General features: G+C 52.4%; 1 protein-coding gene across 4 annotated transcripts in view; it reads left to right on the forward strand.

Annotated features, from left to right (window-relative positions):
- The window catches only part of EXD3 (exonuclease 3'-5' domain containing 3), a 195,179-nt gene that overhangs the window by 109,130 nt on the left and 65,015 nt on the right, over positions 1–21,034 (forward strand). Inside the window, exon 21 of one of the 4 annotated variants that reach the window (XM_058853506.1) lies at positions 19,165–21,033. The exons of the other annotated variants lie outside the window; for them this stretch is intronic. Coding sequence (XP_058709489.1) covers positions 19,165–19,182 — 18 coding nt within the window. The 3' untranslated portion in view covers positions 19,183–21,033. Of the gene's footprint in view, positions 1–19,164; position 21,034 lie in introns of those variants that run through there. 4 annotated transcript variants of the gene reach the window in all.

A 21,034-nucleotide genomic window follows, 5' to 3' on the forward strand; every position in this document is an offset into this window, starting at 1 on the left:
AGTCCCTCTCCAGCTCTCCTGGAGCCCCTTTGGGCACTGGAGATTCCAGTAGACACTGAGCAAGCCCTAACTCGTGGTTGCCTGGCAGGGAGGCAGCACTTTGTCTGTGATGGCTCTGCAACATGATATGTGAGTGCACACAGCACCAATTCTGTAAAATTCCCAGCCTGGAGCTGGCTTAGCCCTGTGCTGTTGGCCACATAAAACTCAGAGTCCCCCCAAAAAAGGGCTGGACTGGGCCTAATTCTCAGCAGCGAGCCCGGCCGGCACTGCCTGGTTCCCACAGACTGTACACTTCCCTGCCAAGATTTCAGTATCTTCAGAAATTCAGTGGAGCATGAAGGTCACAGCAAGGAGAGAATGACAGCCTGAGAGGTTTTTTTCCCCTTTCAGCAGCTCGGAGCAGACTGTTGTCTCTCTCTCATGTTGACTGTTTTCATAGGGTTAGCGTGAAGTTTATGTTTTACACAGCCCAGTGGCAGTCGGAGCTGGGATCAGCTGTGTTTCTTTAAGGAAGACAGTCTCATGTTGCAGACTTTCTTTCTCAGTGTCTGCAAAAGCTCGGTTTCCAGTGAAATTTTCCTTGCAGATCTTTGTTTTGAGGTTCTCTTTGTGGATGTATGTGAGACACTGTACCCAAGGTTTCAGTTTGGGTATTTATTTTGGTTCTTTTATTTTTCACTTGCAAAGCTGCAGGCGGAAATTAAACTTCAGGAGGGAGGGGGGGAAGCTGTTAATTTTTCAGTGTTATGTATTCCAGTGCTCAAAATGATGATGCCAAATTAGCCATTAGAGGTCAAACCTCAGCTGACAGCAAATGTTTTCTTTTGAGGAAGCCATCCTTATTCCTGGGAACCAGTTTTGTTGTCCTGTGCTAAATGCAAGAAAGGTATGAATGTGTGGTTTTTCCTGGAGGGAAACACTGGCTGGAAGAATGCTGGTTTTAGCCAGTGGAAACAGCACAAGCAAACAACGATTGGCAGTGAAAACAGCACTTGTATTTAGACTAGCATAGAAAAGAAGACACAATGTAGTACAGAGTAAATGTCCTTTTATACAGCCTGTACAAGCCTTTTTCTTCCTCTCCTGGGTTTGGACAGACTATGAAGTGCAATGGTCAGCAGAGATGCTGGTGCACTGGGAGAAAGTAATGAAGGGTCAGCAGCTGACAGTGATGGAGTGACTGTAAGGAAAACAAGGAACTCTCTGGAGAAGGCAGTGACACAGCTCTAACTCCCATGTGTCCTGAGGAAACTGTCCCCATGGTTTCTCTCAAATGTCATGAGAAAACAAGAGATTTTTAGCCAATTTAAGTTCTGTTGGTTTCCAGTCCCCTGTGCCTCCTGAGGTCATAGTTCAGTGTACTGACTGTGTCAAGAAGTCAAAAATCCCATGTTTTATGCACTGTGTAGTTTCTCCTCCTTTCTGACATTGGTGCCTTTATCATGTTCTTTGTATGTCATGGTGAGAGTGGCTTGGCCAGCCCCCGGTGTTTGAATGGGGATGGGGACTCGCCAGAGCAGCACAAAGATCATGGAATGCTTTGGGTGGAAGGGACCTTAAAAGCCCACCCAGTCCCACAGCTGGATCAGTGCTGTGTAGGGATCTCAGGAACAAGATCCATCTCAGGTGTGCTGATGGTATGGACTGTTCCTCCTCCAGCAGCCCGATCCTGGCTGGCTTCCCTGCAGAGGTGTGGGGGGACCAGTAACCTCTGCAGCTGTTTGACAGTCTCATTTCATGGACTTTAGAGAAGGGGAGATCACTGAGCTTGGTCCTGGCAGGAAGAAATGAGCTGGTGGTTGGAAAGAAGGAAATTGGTGGCAGAAGAGGCAGAAGAGGAATATGGTTCCCTACAAACAAGGTCATGTGAATGGTGACAGCACGGAGTGATTAATGTGCAGGGATAATAGGTCACTGGGGAGTCAGCCTGAAAGCTGAAGCCTCTCAAAATATCTGGAACATGGTGGAAAAGAAAGTTAAGAAGACATCTAGTAAAGTTAGGCAGCTCTTGCCTTCTGGCCTGCCTCACTGTCCTACTTCTCTCAGCATGACTTTGCACACTCCAGTCACTGACTGTGTGAAGGAGTTGGGCACTCAGAAGCTTTTGTGTTTCCAAGGTGAAGGCTTGAGCCTCATCTCACAGGACCAAAGGCACCCTGTGTTAACCCACCCTGTGTTAACCCACCCGGTGTTAACCCACCCTGTGTTAACCCACCCGGTGTTAACCCACCCTGTGTTTCTCTCCGTGTGCTGAAGGATTCAGCCTCATCTCACAGGACCAAAGGCACCCTGTGTTAACCCACCCTGTGTTAACCCACCCTGTGTTAACCCACCCGGTGTTAACCCACCCTGTGCTGAAGGGCTGAGCCTCATCTCACAGGACCAAAGGCACCCTGTGTTAACCCCCCGTGTTAACCCACCCTGTGTTAACCCACCCTGTGTTAACCCACCCTGTGTTAACCTACCCTGTGTTAACCCACCCTGTGTTTCTCTCCCTGTGCTGAAGGATTGATCCTCATCTCGCAGGACCAAAGGCACCCTGTGTTAACCCACCCTGTGTTTCTCTCCCTGTGCTGAAGGATTCAGCCTCATCTCACAGGACCAAACCCACCCTGTGTTAACCCACCCTGTGTTAACCTACCCTGTGTTAACCTACCCTGTGTTAACCCACCCTGTGCTGAAGGATTCAGCCTCATCTCGCAGGACCAAAGGCACCCTGTGTTAACCCATCCTGTGTTAACCCACCCTGTGTTAACCCACCCTGTGTTAACCCACCCTGTGTTTCTCTCCGTGTGCTGAAGGATTCAGCCTCATCTCGCAGGACCAAACCCACCCTGTGTTAACCCACCCTGTGTTAACCCACCCTGTGTTTCTCTCCCTGTGCTGAAGGATTCAGCCTCATCTCACAGGACCAAAGGCACCCTGTGTTAACCCACCCTGTGTTAACCCACCCTGTGTTAACCCACCCGGTGTTAACCCACCCTGTGCTGAAGGATTCAGCCTCATCTCACAGGACCAAACCCACCCTGTGTTAACCCACCCTGTGTTTCTCTCCCTGTGCTGAAGGATTCAGCCTCCTCTCGCAGGACCAAACCCACCCTGAGGCGGGAGCAGCTCCCTCCCTCAGGCCCAGCTCCGGCTGCCCGCGGCTGTGGGGCCGTGGGGCCGCTCCTCCCCGAGCGGGGCCTGCCCTGGATCAGCCGCATTTACCGGCATTTACTGGCGGGCTCACATTACCCCAGTGAAAATAATCAGTTATGCAAAGTTACGCTGTTTAGATTGGGTTTCTTCTGTGTGGCCAGCGAGGTGTGAAAGTCAATCTGCGCCGCAAACCCTGCAGGCACTTTGTCCCTGCTGGCTGGATATGATAGCTCTGGGCATTTTGGGGGAAAGCTGGCCCTGGGCTGGGCTCAAAGGGACACAAATCACAGCTGGTTACAGTGGGACGGGGCTCCTGGGCCAACAGGGCTCCTAAAGCCGCTGTGGCAAAGCCAACAGGTGACCTGAGAGGAGGCTGTGAGCTCTGGGGAGCGCTTTGGTCACCTCGGCCACGCTGCTGAGGACAGGCCTGGGCTGCTGACAGAACATGCTTGTATTGGCTTTATCATGGAATCACAGAACAATTAAAGTTGGAAAAGTCCTCCAAGATCATCAAATCCAACCATTCCCCCAGCATGGCCAAGGCCACCGTGTCCCCCAGCTCCTAAATCCCTCAGGGCTGGGCAGCCTGTTCCAATGCCTGAGCATTCTGATTCCTCATCTGAAACTCCCCGCAGCTCCAGGCTGTTGTCAGTGCACTCCTGCCTCAGGTCCAGGCAGGAGCAGCAGAATAATCACTAAATCCTCACCATTAGGAGAAGGACTTGCTGCCACAGGAGTCTTTTGTGGTGCCCCTCTGATACTTTTCCTTATGATCATCTTCCTTTTCACCCCCAAGAAATCACAGATTTGGAGTTTAAATGCAGAGAAGTCCCTGTGGACCACCAGCCCCTCCCGATCTCCTGCCTGCAGCCAGCGTGTGCCTGAGATTCCTGCCCAGAGAGAGCCAGGCTCGCTCCCACTTTGAGCTCTGGGGATGCTCTGGGGTCACTGTGGGGATGCTGTGGGGATGCTGTGGGGATGCTCTGGGGATGCTCTGGGGACGCTCTGGGGACGCTGAGGGGACACTGTGGGGATGCTCTGGGGTCACTGTGGGGATGCTCTGGGGATGCTCTGGGGATGCTCTGGGGACACTCTGGGGTCACTGTGGGGATGCTCTGGGGATGCTCTGGGGATGCTCTGGGGACACTCTGGGGACACTGTGGGGATGCTCTGGGGATGCTCTGGGGATGCTCTGGGGACGCTGTGGGGATGCTCTGGGGACGCTGAGGGGACACTCTGGGGACACTGTGGGGATGCTCTGGGGATGCTCTGGGGATGCTCTGGGGACACTCTGGGGACACTGGGGACGCTGTGGGGAAGCTGCGGGTGGCCGGGCTCAGTCTGGAGCCCTGGGCTCACACCCCAGTGTGGTATCAATGTGTGGTCTCAGCAGTGGCACCTCACAGTCACTGCTAAGGGGCTTGCTGGCTGCTCCTGGGTGTTCACAAGCCCTGGAGCATCCCCGGGTCCATGAGGGAAGGTCCGAGGGCTGCTGGTTTGCCCAGGTTCTGCAGGCCCGCTGGAACGGGACAAACGCAGAAAGGCGGCTCATGCATATTTAAATCAGTGCCAATTTATGCTGTCGCAGATCTGTGGCTTAGCGCAGTAACATTCATATTCAGCTTTAACGCCAAAAACAGTACTCAGCTGCTTTCTTACTCCTTAATGAAAAGTACCTCTTTAGGGCTTCTTTGAAGTCCCCAGCCCAGAAAATCCCGTCTCTATTGTCACCATTGTCACTGTTAACAGCCCCTCCGGAGGGGCGGCTCGGCGGGGCTGTGTCCATTCAGTGCGGTGGGTAATGACCGGCCCGGGGCTGCTGCAGCCTCTCAAAGACCTCCCAGCTTTGCGAGGGGCTCGGTGTCCTTTTCCCGGGCCAGCCGGGGAGGGAATGCACACACTCACATCCTCCTACCTAAGCTCCATCAGCCGAGTTATTTTTTCAGTTGCAAAGAGTCATCCATGCGTGCAGAGCCAGTCGCTTAGCAGGAGAGAGATAGCTGTGTCAGTAGAGGACTTGGAATAAATAGAGGGAAAAGGTTAGGTGGAAACATCCCCACTAGTTCGAGGCATTATTATGTTATAATGTTGAAAATACCCTTTTGGAAAAATGTGAAAGGTTTAAACTTGAGACAGGGTCTGTGTCAGAGACAGGACAAGATTGGACCGTCCCCAGGGTGCGGTGGTGGTGCGCTGATGTTTATGGATGCACGTAGGAATATGGATGGTCTTGGTGGGCCCAGCTCCTACGAGCCGTTTGCAGAGGACAGCCAGAAGAGCACTGGATGGTCCCTGAGGATCTGTTGGAAATGGGACCGGGATGTTTCTGCCAGGATTTCATGAGAGTTTTCAGTCAGTGCAGGCAGCCAGTGCAGCCAGATGGAGCCGGGCCTGTGCTCCCTGCCCAGCCCCTCTCTCACCCCCTCGTTCCAGCACAAGTGCTTGTTTAACTGCAGGATGAGGGAGCTGATCCCTATTGGAACGAGCCTTTTAAACTGGTGAATTTTCTCCCAGCTCGCTCTGCAGCTGCCCAGATGTGCGGGGAGGGAGGGGAAGGGGCAGGGGGCTCTGTCTGTGCTGGCTCAGGGCAGGCTTTGGTGGCCACAGGGAGCCCCCCAGCCCCGCTCCAGCCCTGGAGATCAATCCTCAGCCTTGGGGCTGGGGATCAGCCCTGCACTGGTGATACCCATTCAGTACCCTCCTGGCAGTTCCAAATCTGATTAGCTGAAATTTGAGCTTCAGCTCTGAGTTAGGTGGGTGCTTATCCCTGTGTCCAGACAGCCCAGGGTGTGGAGCACCGCAGAGCTGCTGTGCCCTCGCTGCAGCTTTGCCGTGGCTGAGCACAGCTCGCAGCTTCCAAGGGTGTTTCTCCATTATTCCCAGTGAAAAGGGCTCTGCGTGCTTCGCAAATTAATTTCCCAGAGAATATATGAGAATTGGTTCATTGCTTGCGCTTGTGCTGCCAAATGTCACTAAATCGTTCCTCCCACTAATGGAGTCCAAATTTTAATATGTTTTCTTAATAAAATAATTTTTGTTTTGTTTTGTTTTTTTAATTGAGGGTAAAGCTGCCCTCTCTGCAAGTGATGCTGTACCTTTAACAGGGCTGCTGCTGTACAGAGCTGTTGAAGCTTCATTTAGCCTGAATGAAAATCTCAATGCATGTTTCTGAAGAGAGGAAACTGGTAGTGGATGATTTACTTGGAATGCCCTACAGCAATGGTGTTATAAGTGAGGAGGGGAAACACCAAGAGCACTGAGATCTGAACCGGAGGAAATGCAGGAAGCCTTGAAGTGACCTTATGCAAATTCCTAATGATGAGATGTAATTGAACTCATTTTTTCCAGAGGTTGTAAAGATCAAAATAACAACAGCCTTGAAATGCAAAGGTCTCTGGATAATGCATGTGAATGTATAGTTGCATACAGCTGAAAACTGCCCTGGTGGGTGTGATCAGCCTCCCTGGCAGCGGGGAACCAGAGCCAGGCTTGCTCCAGAGCGTCAGGGCTGCTCCGGGGGCCAAAGGGATTCCTGGGGTTTCATCCTCCCTCCCTCCCACCCCGTGGGACACTGCCTCTGCAAAACAGTTTATTTAAAGCTCTGTGTTTCTGTGCTGGGCCCAGGAAGCCTCAGTGATCCTGGCAAGCCTGGCAGGCCCAGGGAAGTGAGTGGTGGTGGCTGGCAGAGCCACCTGTGAAACTGAGCTGTTGTCCTCAGCCTGGCCCATGGGGTCAGTGCCCCATCCCACAAACACAGCAACCCCAGGGAGGAGAAGCAGAGCCAGCCCAGGGTCACCAGGCTGTGCCCTGCTCCCAGGGTTGGTTCCCAAAGGGAAATAACCTGGGCATGTGTTCAGTGTGACAGTGTCAGAAACTGATCCAGACACTGTCAAGACCAAATTCCTGTGCTGTTCCTAGAGCTTCAGATTTTTTTCCTCTGTGCTTGCATTCAGCTCTAGGATTCATCCCCTGAATGGTGACTTTTCACAACGGCATGTAGTGTTAAAACAATGGGAAATGGCCTTAGGGTTATGGTTAGGTGGGATATTAGATTAGGATGGAATTCTTCTCTGTGGGGGTGGGCAGGCCCTGGCACAGGGTGCCCAGAGAAGCTGTGGCTGCCCCTGGATCCCTGGCAGTGCCCAAGGCCAGGACAGGGTTGGGAGGTGGGAGGTGTCCCATGGCAGGGGGTGGAATGAAATGAGCTTTAAGGTCCCTTCCCACCCAAACCGGTCTGGGATTCTCTGGTTCTCCTCCTTCAGATTAATGGATACACGAGGGAGTGTTGATCTGGGGAGAAAAAGCAAATTAAGCACTGCTGTGAAAAATTCTCATCCCTGATTCTGGTGCCTAAATTCTCTGAGCTCCTGTTTCCGAGGTCTTGCAGTGAGGCACACACGTGCACTTCTTGTCTATGAAACACTGGCTGCCAAATTCTTCTGAATTTCATTCAAAGTACCAGATCAATTGATTTATTTCAATTCATAAGCAGCAGCAGAAAGCAGGAGGCTGTGACCCAGTGAATAACGGTGGATGTGGCTGTGAAGAGCAGCTAATGAAGATGAAAACCTCCCCTGTCCGAGGAATCCAAACACAACCTTCCAGTTGGGGCTGCTGGCCCAAGTGCAGCTGTTTGTCTTTGCAGTAATCTGAAGCTGCTGCAGAGCCCTGAGCAGAGGAGGGGACAGGGGCTGTGTGTGTGTAGCAGGGGTCCCTGGTGTGTGCAGCTCCCCGGGCAGAGCTGAATCCTCGGCACGGCCGGACCCCGCGGCCACCGCTGGGCTCCTCAGCCCCAGCAGAGTCAGACACTCGCTGCCTTCCCTTCCGAGGGAAGCTGAAAAATCCTCTCTGTGTTTAAAGTTCCCATGGCTGCAGTTTGAATTTGGCACACAGTTGGCCATGGGGTTATCTGAGGTCATGTACTCAAATAGTTGTAGATAAAACAAGGGCCTGTTTGGATTGGAAATCTCCAGAGGGCTTTTCCTCTGCACGCGGGTAATGATATTGCAGAAGGACAGCAGCCAAAATAAAGATTCGGCTCCGTATGCAGTAGCTCAGTAAAGTAAAATGAGCAATGGAAAAAAAAAATAAAAAAAGAAAGAAAAATGTTAAAAAGAAGCCTGTTTTCATGACGTTATTTTCTGAACTCGCTGTTGGGATGGAGGAGCTGCAGCCAAGGAGAGGGAGTCCTGCAGCAAGGCACATCCAGGACTGGGCTCGCCCTGCTGCTCTGCCAGGAAATTCCCTGTGGCTGTGCAAGGGCAGCGCTCTCTGGCTGGGCTCACCTGCCCACGGAGCAGCCACCACGGCCGGGCCTGGGGACCCTGCCCAGGCATACCCAGCTCCTCTGCTCCTCTGTTCCAGACATTCCTTCCCAAGTCCTTCCCAGCCAGGACACTTAAAACAGGGAGAAGTTCATGGGGTTTGGAAATTAAAGAGGGAATAAGATTCTGTCAGGCTCTTCCACAGGCCCCTGGGCTTTTATGGGAAACAATTTCCTCATGGCTGAGGCAGGCTGAGAGCACAGTGGGACAAGAGCTGTGAGTCTGTGCCTTTCCAAGCTGCTGTTGGAGAACAGCAGATGTGTGCAGTAGTAACAGCAGCTTTGCTCCTTGCTCGCTGCCTGCTCCAGCCAGCTTCAGCCTCCCCAGCCTGTTGTCAGGAAAGTAATGGAAATGCAAAAGCAAAATGACAAAATTGGGAAGGAAATTCAGCCTTTGGGAGCTCTCTGTCTTCCTTGGATGCCGTGGTGATGGATGCTGCTGTAAACACATCACCTAACAGGTAGTGAGGAAGGAAAGATGAGACAGGAGTGAGGAGGAAAAGCCAGAGCAGGTGTTCTCCACAGGTCAGAGCGTGCTCAGGGCACCAGGGACACTCAGCAGTCATGCCTCAATAAAGTCTCCTCAGAGTCTTCTCTTCTCCAGGCTGAGCACTCCCAGGTCTCCTGGCCTGTCTCCATAACAGAGTTTCCAGCCCTCAGAACAGCACCAAGGCCTCCTCTGCACTGCTTTCAGCAGGTTCACATCTTTCTTATGCTTGAATTTATCAATCAATTTATTGCTGTGTCCTGCCTGGATGAAAACAACTGATAAATGCAGGTTTCTGGAGCAGGTTCTGAGGTTTACATTCTCCACAATGCTGTTTCTGCTAGTATATGCTTCAAATGTATATTCACATTCTTTCTGGGAAGCCAGTTTGTTAGGAAGAAGGGAGTCATCAGAAGGTCATGTATTCATCAGCATTCATTTTTAGAAAGGGAATGAGGCTCCATGCTTCTCTTTGGAGCCTTGGTCCTGCTTTTCTCCTTATAGGGAGTATTTATATAAAGGAAACAACTATCATCTTTCAGCTTGTGGAGACACGGAGTGCTGTTCCCAACGAGCCCCCATGGCAGTCAGTGCCACCAAGGTTCTGTCTCTGTGCATCCCATGTTTCTGCATTGTGTGGAACTGTGTCCTGTGGATGTTTCCTGGTGTGTGCACAGGCTGCTTTTAGTACTGACCTCATGCCAGATTGATAATCCCAGAATCCCAGACTGCTTTGGGTTGGAAGTGACCTTAAAGCTCATCCAGTGCCACCCCAGCCATGGCAGGGACACCTTCCCCTGTCCCAGGGTGATCCAAACCCCATCCAGAGCCACCCCAGCCATGGCAGGGACACCTTCCCCTGTCCCAAGGTGATCCAAACCCCATCCAGAGCCACCCCAGCCATGGCAGGGACACCTTCCCCTGTCCCAAGGTGATCCAAACCCCATCCAGCCTGGCCTTGGGCACTGCCAGGGATACAGGGATCCAGGGGATAGAGGGGATCCGGGGATCCAGGGGATAGAGGGGATCCAGGGATACAGGGATACAGGGATCCAGGGGATGCAGGGGATGCAGGGATGCAGGGATGCAGGGGATCCAGGGATCCAGGGGATCCAGGGATGCAGGGATCCAGGGATCCAGGGGATCCAGGGATCCAGGGGATGCAGGGTTGCAGGGATCCAGGGATGTAGGGATCCAGGGGATGCAGGGGATCCAGGGATGCAGGGATGCAGGGATGCAGGGATCCAGGGCATCCAGGGGATCCAGGGGATCCAGGGGATCCAGGGATCCAGGGGATGCAGGGGATGCAGGGATCCAGTGATCCAGGGGATCCAGGGATGCAGGGATCCAGGGGATCCAGGGGATCCAGGGATGCAGGGATCCAGGGGATCCAGGGATCCAGGGGATGCAGGGATCCAGGGATGCAGGGATCCAGGGATCCAGGGATCCAGGGATCCAGGGGCAGCCCCAGCCTCTCCTGGCACAGCTTCAGCAGTGCAGCAGTGGGGCTGGGGGTGTGGTGTGTGCTGTCCACTGGTGTCATGCTCAGGGTCACTTATCCCAGTGCCAGCTGGAAGGGGACAGCATGTGACACAAGCACTGGCAGGCACCACCCGTTCAGCCCAAAGCCAGCCATGACAAGGCACTTTGAAATGTTTAATTTTTTTGTAGATGTGTGCTCTGACTCCCTGGGCTGCGCTGGATGAGGCTTTGTGTCACCTCTCTGCCCTGCCTGTGGTGCTGGAGCAAAAGCTTTGCTCCTGGGTTTGCTGTAGTGTCACAGCACGCCTGGCTGTGTCACCTCTCTGTGTCACACAGCCTCCTCTCAGTGCAGCAGGATTGTTGCTCTGGCCCAGCAGAAATGCTGAGGATTGGTTTGTGGCACACGGGCAAAGCTCGGAGCACGAGGGAGATGTGTCCCCTGAAAGCTCTGTGTGATTGGAGCCAACAGACACATGTGGCAGTTTTATGATGGTGGTATTTTGCATTTTTTTCCTCAGCAGTAGAGCAAAATTAATCAGAAATGCTTTGGAACAACAACTGGTTTATAGGGATCATAGCCCGAGTGCAAGAAGAGCTTTGTCATCAGGACAGCCTCAGAGCTAATTTGCTGAGACATTCAACTGCCTTTAGATCTCCACTGGAGAATTTCTGCCTTTCTGGTTGTGGGTCACTTGTGCTAATTTGGCATTTCTTAAAGCAATTTACATTTTTCTTTCAGCACAAACACTTACCCTCTCTAGTAATGAGAATGCTCCTGTGCTTGCTTTAGGGGGTGGTGGTGAAAGTAGTTCAGCTCTGAAGGGAGGCAGCTGTTCCCCTCGGCTTGCCAGCGGCTCTCAGGCATTTGTTGAGCCTACAGAGGAAGCACATTCTTGAGGTCTGTGTCAGGAACCCAGACTGGAAGGCAGAGAAGCCATGTGAATTGTCAGGGTAAGACCTGTCACTTGTCACAGCACTGGGGATGCTGCAGGGCCTTTGTCACTGTCTGTGAAACCCTCACGGGACCTCGCACGCAACACATGGAGCAGATTTTAATCTCACATTAGAGAGCTGAGTCAGGAGCTGCTGAATGAGAAGAGTGGCCATGTGGTCATCAGGGCTCAGACTCCTGACATGGGCTCAGGCCAAGAAACGAGCTGGGAGCAGTGTGACACAAGTAAGGCTGTTCCTAAAATAATTGAATATTAAGTGCATGGAGCAGATCTCTGATCCTGCCCTGTCCCAGAACTGGAGGGACAGTGACTCAGTCGTGCCTAAGCTGCTCAGTGCTGGGGTCAGAAGTGGTTTAGGGAGGACATCAGGGCAAGGTTCTTCCCCCAGAGGCTGCTGGCACTGCCCAGGCTCCCCAGGGAATGGGCACGGCCCCGAGGCTGCCAGAGCTCCAGGGATGCCCAGGGTGGGATGTTGGGGGGTCTGGGCAGGGCTGGGTGATCCTGGGGGTCCTCAGGGGATTCTGGGATTCTGTGGTGAGTTCGATGGCTCTGGAGAAACATTTCCTGGTGAGATCAAAAGTCTGAAAATTAAATAGGGAATAAGCTTTGGATGAGGATGATTTATTTGTTGTGGAATGCAAAGTGCCAGAACCTGCTGGAAGAGGACAGTGGCCCAGGAGAGGACTCTAAAGCCCATGAGAGCTCTTGCAGAAGCCAAATACAACGCAGGGACTGGAGCAAAAGTGTCAGAGAAAGAACAGGCCCTGGTGACCCAGCCTCCCTCTGAAGGGACCAGGAGGTGTCACAGCGTGGATGGGTGGGAAATGAGGGATAGCTGTGAGAAAAGGAGCTGGTGGGCTGAACCTGTGCACTTGAATAGTCTTTACAGATTCCAATTTCTGTGCCAGCCAGCCTTGAATTCAGACCTAGAGGAAAAAATGTCACTCAGATCAGCCCTTCAAGCCTAGGTGGCATTTTTTCCAAATCATGAGTGTTGTCCAGCTACTTCCCAGGAGAAGGAGACCTCCAAACAGGAGATTGTTTGTGTGTTGTTTGTTCAAGCAACAATGATTAAAGGTTTCTCAGGAGCCTGGTTCCCTCCTTAGGGATTCAAACCTCTGCTTTGAAGTTCCATCTCCAGCTGGAAACTCACACAAACCTTTAGGCCAAGAGCATTTTTTTTCCCTGAGATATTTTATATCAGCGCTTTGGTACAAGTCTCTTATTTGTGTGTGGGTTCTGCTTTGTAACTCATCTTCCTTGGCAGGAGACAGCCAGCCAGTGCCAAACTGGATTACTGAATGAGGGAAAAATCCATTATCCCTGTTAAGATACTTGGGGGCCTCACAGTCCTGCCTTGAGATAAACACTCATCATCAGGTGGGGAAATGGGATTATTCTGCATCACTCCTGTGTGAGCATGGAAACTCTCCTCCATACCCTGATGGACCATGTGGAAACACAGAGCAGAATCATCGCTTCTGGGGACCAGGGACCCACTCAGGCCAGCAGTATTTTCTCTGTGCTTGGGGCAGTCATGTGAGTGTATCTATTTCTCCTTCTCTTAATGCATTCCTGAAGAGCCCCAGGAGAAAGGAGTGGCCTTCAGACAAGTTCCACACTGGTGACTACTGGAGGCACATGCTGATGGTGCCCGTGGGCCCCCCAGCCCAGGACACACTCCTCATCTCCCTCCCCACTCCTGGAAGACATTAAGGCAATTCAAACGTGACCTGAAATAAAAGATGCTCTTGTTGCAGCCCCGCAGTCTGGGGCCGATGCTGGAGAGCTGCATCCTCCTTCCAGGGCTTCTTGAAGGCTTCCAGAAAGCTCTTCATGGAGCAAAGTCCCACCTTCTCCTGGGCTGTCCCCAGCTGCAGTCCCCAGCATCTCTGTGTAGCCCTTCCCCATCGCTGTTTTCCCATGGCAAGAAGTGCCTGGTTCAGAAAGCATCGGCCCCCAAGCCCTTTGATCTTTTCTTTCTCAAGAGAAAAAAGATTAAAAAGAGACAAGAAGTTAAGGATTTGTGAGGGGGAACGGAACATGAATAGCAAATTCTGCTGCGGAGGTCACCTCCCCCAGCTTTCTTCCTGTGTGATGAGGAGGAGGGAAGGGTGTGGAGCGGCTTGTGGGGGATCCAGGGAGGAAGGGAGTAAATTGGGGGCAGAGGGGTGGGGGTGGAGTGGTGAAACCCTTCAAAAGGAACAATGCTGCCAGCGCTGGCATTGTCAGGCAGCCCTTTACAGAGGGCCATGAATACAGGTTATAAATTCTTTGGCCATTGAGAGAGCTCTCCAAACCTGACTCCATCCTGCACTAAACCGTGCCTGAGCCCTATCAGTTGCATAGCAATGAATTCATTTACATCTGGATAGTTAATCTCCAATTCACTTGACAGTTTATCTCCTCTTGTAAGAGCAGCAGTGCCTGCTCCATTGTGTTGGAGCCAGTCGAGACTCATCAGCCTGGCCAGCGCCTCTGCTTTGTGCTCAGCAAAGATAAGCAGGGTGGGTATTGATATGAAACATGAAATTATTGCCCCAAGCTGCTTGGTTCTGGTATCCTTTCACTCAGCATCCTCCCCACCTTCACCCTTTGGCTCTCCAGGGTGGAAATGCCATGCCCCTCCCTCTGAGGCTGTCACAGACAACTGGAGTGTGACTGGCATTAGATGAACAATTGACAATCCAGAATTATTCAGTTTGTTCTTGTTTACTGCATTCTGCACTGATTTTTATCTCTGAATATTTTCATAGAATTATTACTGTAGGAAAAGAGCTCTGAGATCATCGAGTCCAGCTGTTCCCCCAGCACTAAACCATGTCCCCAAGTACCACATGTGCACATTTTCTGCACACTGCCAGGGACAGTGATTCCACCACATCCCTGCACAGATCCCCCAGGAGGAATCAATGCTCTTACTGAGCAGAGCAGCTCCCCAGAGAGCTGGGAGCAGCCTGGGATGTCCTGCAGGGGTGGGAGAGGCATCATTCACCCCAATTCCCCCAAGGGGAGGGGAGCTGACTTGTGAGCCGAGGCTTTTTGGGTAGCCCTGGTTGATGTGCTCGTGCCTGCAGAAATCCCGTGGCACTCCTCATCCTCAGGGGCAGTGATGAAGAGAGGGAGCCACTGCTGCTGGGCTGGGTGAGCATGCAGAGTGAGCACAGGGACTGATCTCTGTTCCTGTTGGGAAAGTGGATCAGGAAAGAAGACCTTGAGGGTCAGGGGACAAAGTGTGAGAATTCCTTGATTTATTCATAGTTTTAAGTCTCCAATTTTAATTTCCTGCAGTCAGTATTTGTATGTATTTGATGTGGTTTGGACATGATCTGGGGAAGGGCCACTCTAACTAAATATCCCTCTTCTTTTATCTGGAGTGGCTACAAATCTTCAACTGGGCCTTTTGTTTCCTCTCATACGTGGTGCACTCTGCTCTGGTCATGAGAACCATGGCTGAAAGGTTTCGTGTGGTTAAAATCAAACAATTAAAAATGCTGAGGTAAAATAAAAACTGATGGGAATTTAAAATCTAACACCAAGTTGAGGCAAAGCAACTTTGTCTTACTACTAAACAATCTTTCATTTGTAGAAATTCAGGAAAAGACAGAATTGTTTTCTTTTCCCATGAAAGCTCAGACTTTCCCTGAGTCCCAGTAGTCCAGCAGCTGAAAGTGGAGCTCCAAAGACGGAGCAGCCTGAATCTCTGAGCTGTTCTTGCTCTTCTCCTGCTCCCACCTTGCCTTTCCATGGGATTAATCCCTGGCACAGCCCAGGTGCCAGCATGGCACCCTGTCCCCACTGGGGATTTAATGCCACTTTGGGGTGTGACAGTAGAGCCAGGGCTGATTTAACCTTAAAATCTGTGGGGAGATGCTGTGTTTGGTAAATAAATTAAAGGATCTGAAAAAGCAACATCCTGTTTCAAATCACGAAAAAGACTTCTTCCTACAGAACTGAGACAAGGTTGTGGGTTTTTATGTTTCTTTTGTGTGCTTTTTTGTGTGCTTATGTGGAAAAGTGAGGAATCATTCCTTCCCGTGGAGTTCACCCCCCACTCTGCCTTCACAACTCCTTGTCAAAATGTTTAAAGGCCTTTTTATTGTTCCTTGGTGTAGAAACAAATTTTTGTTTCTTGTGTCAGCGCCTGGTGATCCCCAGCCATCTCTCCACAGGAAAGATGTCATCTATCTTCCTTATCTACTCTGTGGTTTTTGTTTTTAAAACAGCCGAACATGACATGATTTTATTTTACTCTTGTGCATATGTTTAAATGAAAATAAATTAGAATAAATAGCATTAGTATAAATATTATGGTTAAGATTTAAACCAAACAAAATTGGGATGCTCAGAACTGTATTTTCCATGGATGCTGAAGAAATCCCTTTCTGCCTGACGTGTGCAGCCTGGGAAGCACACAGGGAAGTCTGAGCCATGGGATGCAGGTGGGACAGAGTGGGGCTCATTTTGCACATTTGACATTTGTTCATTTGAAATTTCAGTCATTGCACATCAGTTGTTTGCAGCTGCATTCCTTGATTTGTTTTGTTTTGTTTTATCAAAAAGCAAAGTTATTTTATGTCCTCTGAATGGGAGCTGGCACAGAGCAGGGTTGGAGTGCACAGGGAATTTGTATCAGCATGGCCCAACAGAGCTGGTTCTGGTTATGAATTATAGATCCCCAGGCTGGCTTGGGTCATCAGAAACCCCATCCAGTGCCAGCCCAGCCATGGCAGGGGCAGCTCCTCTGGATCTCTCCAGCAGCTCCAGCTCCTCCCTGTGCTGGGCCCAGGGCTGGGCTCTCACCTGCCTGGCCAGAGGGGCAGAGTCCCCCCTCCCCTGCTGGGATCAGCCCAGAGCAGGGGGTTTCTGGGTCCCAACATGTGTGGCCAAGGAATGTGGAACTTTTAATCCACAAAACACCCCCCACCCCTACCCCCAGCCGTTTCCCTGGGCCTGTGCAGGAATTGGTGCCTCCCAGGTTTGGAATTTCCACCTGCACCCAGAAAATGTCTCAGTGAGCTGCTGCTGCTGCTCTGCTGCTGCTGCTCCTCCTGCTCCTGCTCCTGCTCCTGCTGCTGCTGCTGCTGCTGCTGCTGCTGCTGCTGCTGCTCCTGCTCCTGCTCCTGCTCCTGCTGCTGCTGCTCCTGCTCCTGCTCCTGCTCCTGCTGCTGCTGCTGCTCTGCTGCTGCTCCTGCTGCTGCTGCTGCTGCTGCTGCTGCTCCTGCTCCTGCTCCTGCTGCTGCTGCTGCTCCTGCTCCTGCTCCTGCTCCTGCTCCTGCTCCTGCTCCTGCTCCTGCTCCTGCTCCTGCTCCTGCTGCTCCTGCTGCTCCTGCTGCTGCTCCTGCTCCTGCTCCTGCTGCTGCTGCTCCTGCTGCTGCTGCTCCTGCTCCTGCTCCTGCTGCTGCTCCTGCTCCTGCTCCTGCTCCTGCTGCTCCTGCTGCTGCTGCTGCTGCTGCTGCTGCTCCTGCTCCTGCTCCTGCTCCTGCTCCTGCTCCTGCTCCTGCTCCTGCTGCTGCTGCTCTGCTGCTGCTGCTGCTGCTGCTGCTGCTCCTGCTCCTGCTCCTGCTCCTGCTCCTGCTCCTGCTCCTGCTGCTGCTGCTCTGCTGCTGCTGCTGCTGCTCTGCTGCTGCTCCTCCTGCTCCTGCTGCTCCTGCTCCTGCTGCTGCTGCTCTGCTGCTGCTGCTGCTGCTCCTGCTGCTGCTGCTCCTGCTCCTGCTGCTGCTGCTCCTGCTCCTGCTGCTGCTGCTCCTGCTGCTCCTGCTGCTGCTGCTCCTGCTGCTCCTGCTGCTCCTGCTCCTGCTGCTGCTCCTGCTCCTGCTCCTGCTCCTGCTCCTGCTCCTGCTCCTGCTGCTGCTGCTGCTCCTGCTCCTGCTCCTGCTGCTGCTGCTGCTCCTGCTCCTGCTGCTGCTGCTGCTGCTGCTGCTGCTGCTCCTGCTCCTGCTCCTGCTCCTGCTGCTGCTGCTGCTGCTGCTGCTGCTGCTGCTGCTGCTGCTCCTGCTGCTGCTGCTGCTGCTGCTGCTGCTGCTGCTGCTCTGCTGCTGCTCCTGCTCCTGCTCCTGCTGCTGCTGCTGCTCCTGCTCCTGCTGCTGCTCCTGCTCCTGCTGCTGCTGCTGCTGCTGCTGCTCCTGCTGCTGCTGCTGCTGCTGCTGCTGCTGCTGCTCTGCTGCTGCTGCTGCTCTGCTGCTGCTGCTGCTGCTGCTCCTGCTCCTGCTCCTGCTGCTGCTCCTGCTCCTGCTGCTGCTCCTGCTCCTGCTGCTGCTGCTGCTGCTGCTGCTCCTGCTGCTGCTGCTCTGCTGCTGCTGCTGCTCTGCTGCTGCTCCTGCTCCTGCTCCTGCTGCTCCTGCTCCTGCTGCTGCTCCTGCTCCTGCTGCTGCTGCTGCTCCTGCTGCTGCTGCTGCTGCTGCTGCTCCTGCTCCTGCTGCTCCTGCTCCTGCTGCTGCTGCTGCTGCTGCTGCTCCTGCTCCTGCTCCTCCTGCTCCTGCTGCTCCTGCTGCTGCTCCTGCTCACATCCTCGTGCTCAGTCAATGCTCTGGCTGGGTGGGTGTTTGTCCATGCCCGAGTGCAGGAACTGCTGCTGAATTTTCTCCTGGAAAACCCTGGGACATGTGGGATTGGGTTTGTGCCAGGCTGGGGGCAGAAGTTCTCCTTGCTGCTGCCTCCCTCGCAGAGGCAGAGGGTTTCTGTGAATGTCTGTTATCTTCCATGACGAAAGCCAGATGAGGAATTGCTGCTACTTACACCATCGAACTTTCCTAAAGAAATTCTCCCCTGGGTTAAGAACAAGCATGACAAATCCCAACCCAAAGGAATGGAGGCGGGGAATGGGAATTTATAAGCCATGAAAAACAAGAGCTTTAAATGGAAAATGGCTTCACACCATAACACTTGGCAGTCAGCCTTTCACGCTTCAACCTGTGCAGCCCAGAGAAAACGGGGGGCGATTTGTGTCTTCAGGAGCTGCAGCAGAGAGCCCTGGGTGTCACACACACAGCCCTGACTGCAGGGTGGCAGCTTCAGTGAGGAGCCATCACAAAGCAGCCCCTCTGTGCCGTGGCCAGAGCCCCAGCCCTGATGGGAATTGACCTCTCAGGCATTTCTGGGGAGCCTTGGGGGCTGCTGAAGAGCAGCACTTCATTCGAGTGTTTCCCACCCTAGTGGGACTGAGAAAAGTTCTTGGGTGGTCTCTGACAGAATCCCAGACTGGTTTGGTTTGGAAGGGACCTCAAAGATCATCCAGTGCCATGGAGAACCCTCCTGTAGGGCACGGTGCTCCAGCCCCTGCACTGCATTCTCAGGTTCCTGCTGGAGGTCAGGGGATGTCATGACCTGCCCCAAGCTCCCTGTGAGATATTTCTGTGTGTCCAGAGCCTGGGGGGACACGGGGCTCACAGCCCTGGGCAGAGGGAGGTGTGCCCCAGGAGAGGGTGAGGATGGATGGAGGGCACTGCAGGAGGGGTGCCAGGGGGGAAGATCCCTGTGCAGGCTGGAAAGGATTAAAGAGAGGGGCTGTGGGCCAGGGATGAGAACATTACCTGTGACCTGCTCCCAGCCTGCCAAAAGTGGGGGCTACAGGCAGTATCAGAACCTCAGAGGAATAGATTTTTAAAGTGTTTTTTTCTTGAACTAATGCAAAAAACAAAGAGCTTGTTTCAGTGCTCGCCTCCTCTTTCAAGCTGGATGGGATCCTGGATTTTTTAAAAGAAAACAAAACATATTTCAAATACAGGCTTTCTTTTAGTATTTTTTTTTTTTTCGTTTCTTTCTTTCCCTTCCAGTTGCTTTCTGTTGGCTGACAGAGATTTTGGAGCCCTGGGGAAGATACATCTGCCAATGATGATCTCGGCTCTCCATGGATCTGGACCCTGTGCTGGGGAGCTCTGCCCTGCTCGCTGCTCCTTCCCAAGCAGGAGTGGGCTGAGGGCTGCAGCAGCTCCTGGTGCTGCTTCCCCAGGATGATATCACTGGGCCAGTGCAGGGAGAAGAGCTTTAGCTTGTCTGTACAAGCTCTAATTTGCTGTCCCAAAATCCTCCTGTGGCAGCTGCAGCTGCTGTGGGATGTGATGTGGTTAAGGGCTCACAGTTCCTGGCAGTGCTGGACTCCACCTCTGCATCCTTTAGACTGCTTGGCTGGAATATCTCACTGTGACTCCTGGAGAAGCCAAGGCACTGAGCTGATCCTTCCCTTCCACTGTGAAAACATTGGTGGCACAGCCCCGGCTTCCAGAGCCAGACCCCCAGGAACGGGGGCTGAGGGACACATCAGAGCCCTGCTCTGCTCTCAGCTTGACATTAACCTCCAGACAAGGAGCCTGACAACTGGCAGGAGCCAGACCCTTCACCATGCCCTCCTGTGCCTTATCAGAGGGAAATAAATCCTGTCTGATTAGGTTTTTTTAATGAGAATTCTCAGCAAATAAATGAACTGCCTGCACAGTGATAATGGGCTGTTTGGGAAGTGAGTCTGCAGTGTGTATGTGCAGCTGGAAGTCATCAAAACCATCTTACCCCATGGAGTCTCCTGTGCTGAACTTGTGTTTACAAAATCAGACAGGAAAAGGAATTTTTCAATGGGTATTTTCTGATAATTTTTTCAGCCCAGCAGCAGTGTAAGTGAGGGCCTGTCTGCACAGAGCCATTGCATCTCTGCTGGCTGCTGGCCTTCACTTCCTCCTCTCCATCCCCTTTGACCAGTTTTGACACATCCTGCTCCAGTCTAAATCCGTGTGTTGAGCTTTGATGGACCCTGAGTGCCATGGCCAGTGGTTCTACAGGAATCCCAGTGAGGGGGAACAGCTGATACCCAGAGATGAGCCCACCACTCCTGCCCCCATCCCTGCTGTGGCCCCATGGTGTGCAAGGACACCAGTCCTTACACCACACAAAAGCTGCTGTCAAACATTCTCAGTGTTACCTGCTCTTTTTTTTTTTGCTTATTTTAACAAGTTCTCCTCACTAATCCTGACATTCAGCCACCAGCTATAAGCTGGGCTAGGAACAGCCTTTCAGAGGATGCTCATAAATACTCACTCATAGCTCACTACACTTTTGTTTTCCCTGATAGTCATCTCCCTCCTTTTCTGTGATCTTCTCATCCATAGAGGTGCCTTTGCATGGTCTCTGCTGAGGGTCAGGGCTGGATAATTGGCCAGTTTCCTGCACTCCAGCACTTTTGTGGATTCATTGTGCTCATTCTCCCCTCCCCGTGTGCCGAGGTTCTGTCCAGAGCAGCGTGGGGCAGAGCCAGCCCTGGCTGTGGCTCAGCTCTGGAAAGACACCGTGCAGAAGTTCAGAATGTGATGATCTGGGTACAGATCCTGCCATGAGAATCAACTCTGCAGCAGGCAGGGAAACATGGGTTGTGCTGAGGTCTGTGAGACCTGCTTGGAGGGGACCATTAGATAAAAACCCTCGAGGTGATTCAGTTCAAATTACTGGGTCCAGTGTTAGGTAACCATGGAAAAAATGCAAATGGAGCTTGAAGCCCAATCTCACAATTGTCTCTGTGTGTGAAATGTCTTGGCACCTCACATCTCCTCTCTGAAAAGCCGGTATTTTTAGATTTACGACAGATTACTTTTGATGCTGGAGGCCTTAAAACTGTTCTGACATGAACCCAAGCTATTCTGCTATCTTCAAAAATGAAGT

This window comes from Poecile atricapillus, chromosome 20 (genome assembly GCF_030490865.1).
Source record: "Poecile atricapillus isolate bPoeAtr1 chromosome 20, bPoeAtr1.hap1, whole genome shotgun sequence".
Classification (NCBI taxonomy): Eukaryota; Metazoa; Chordata; class Aves; order Passeriformes; family Paridae; genus Poecile; species Poecile atricapillus.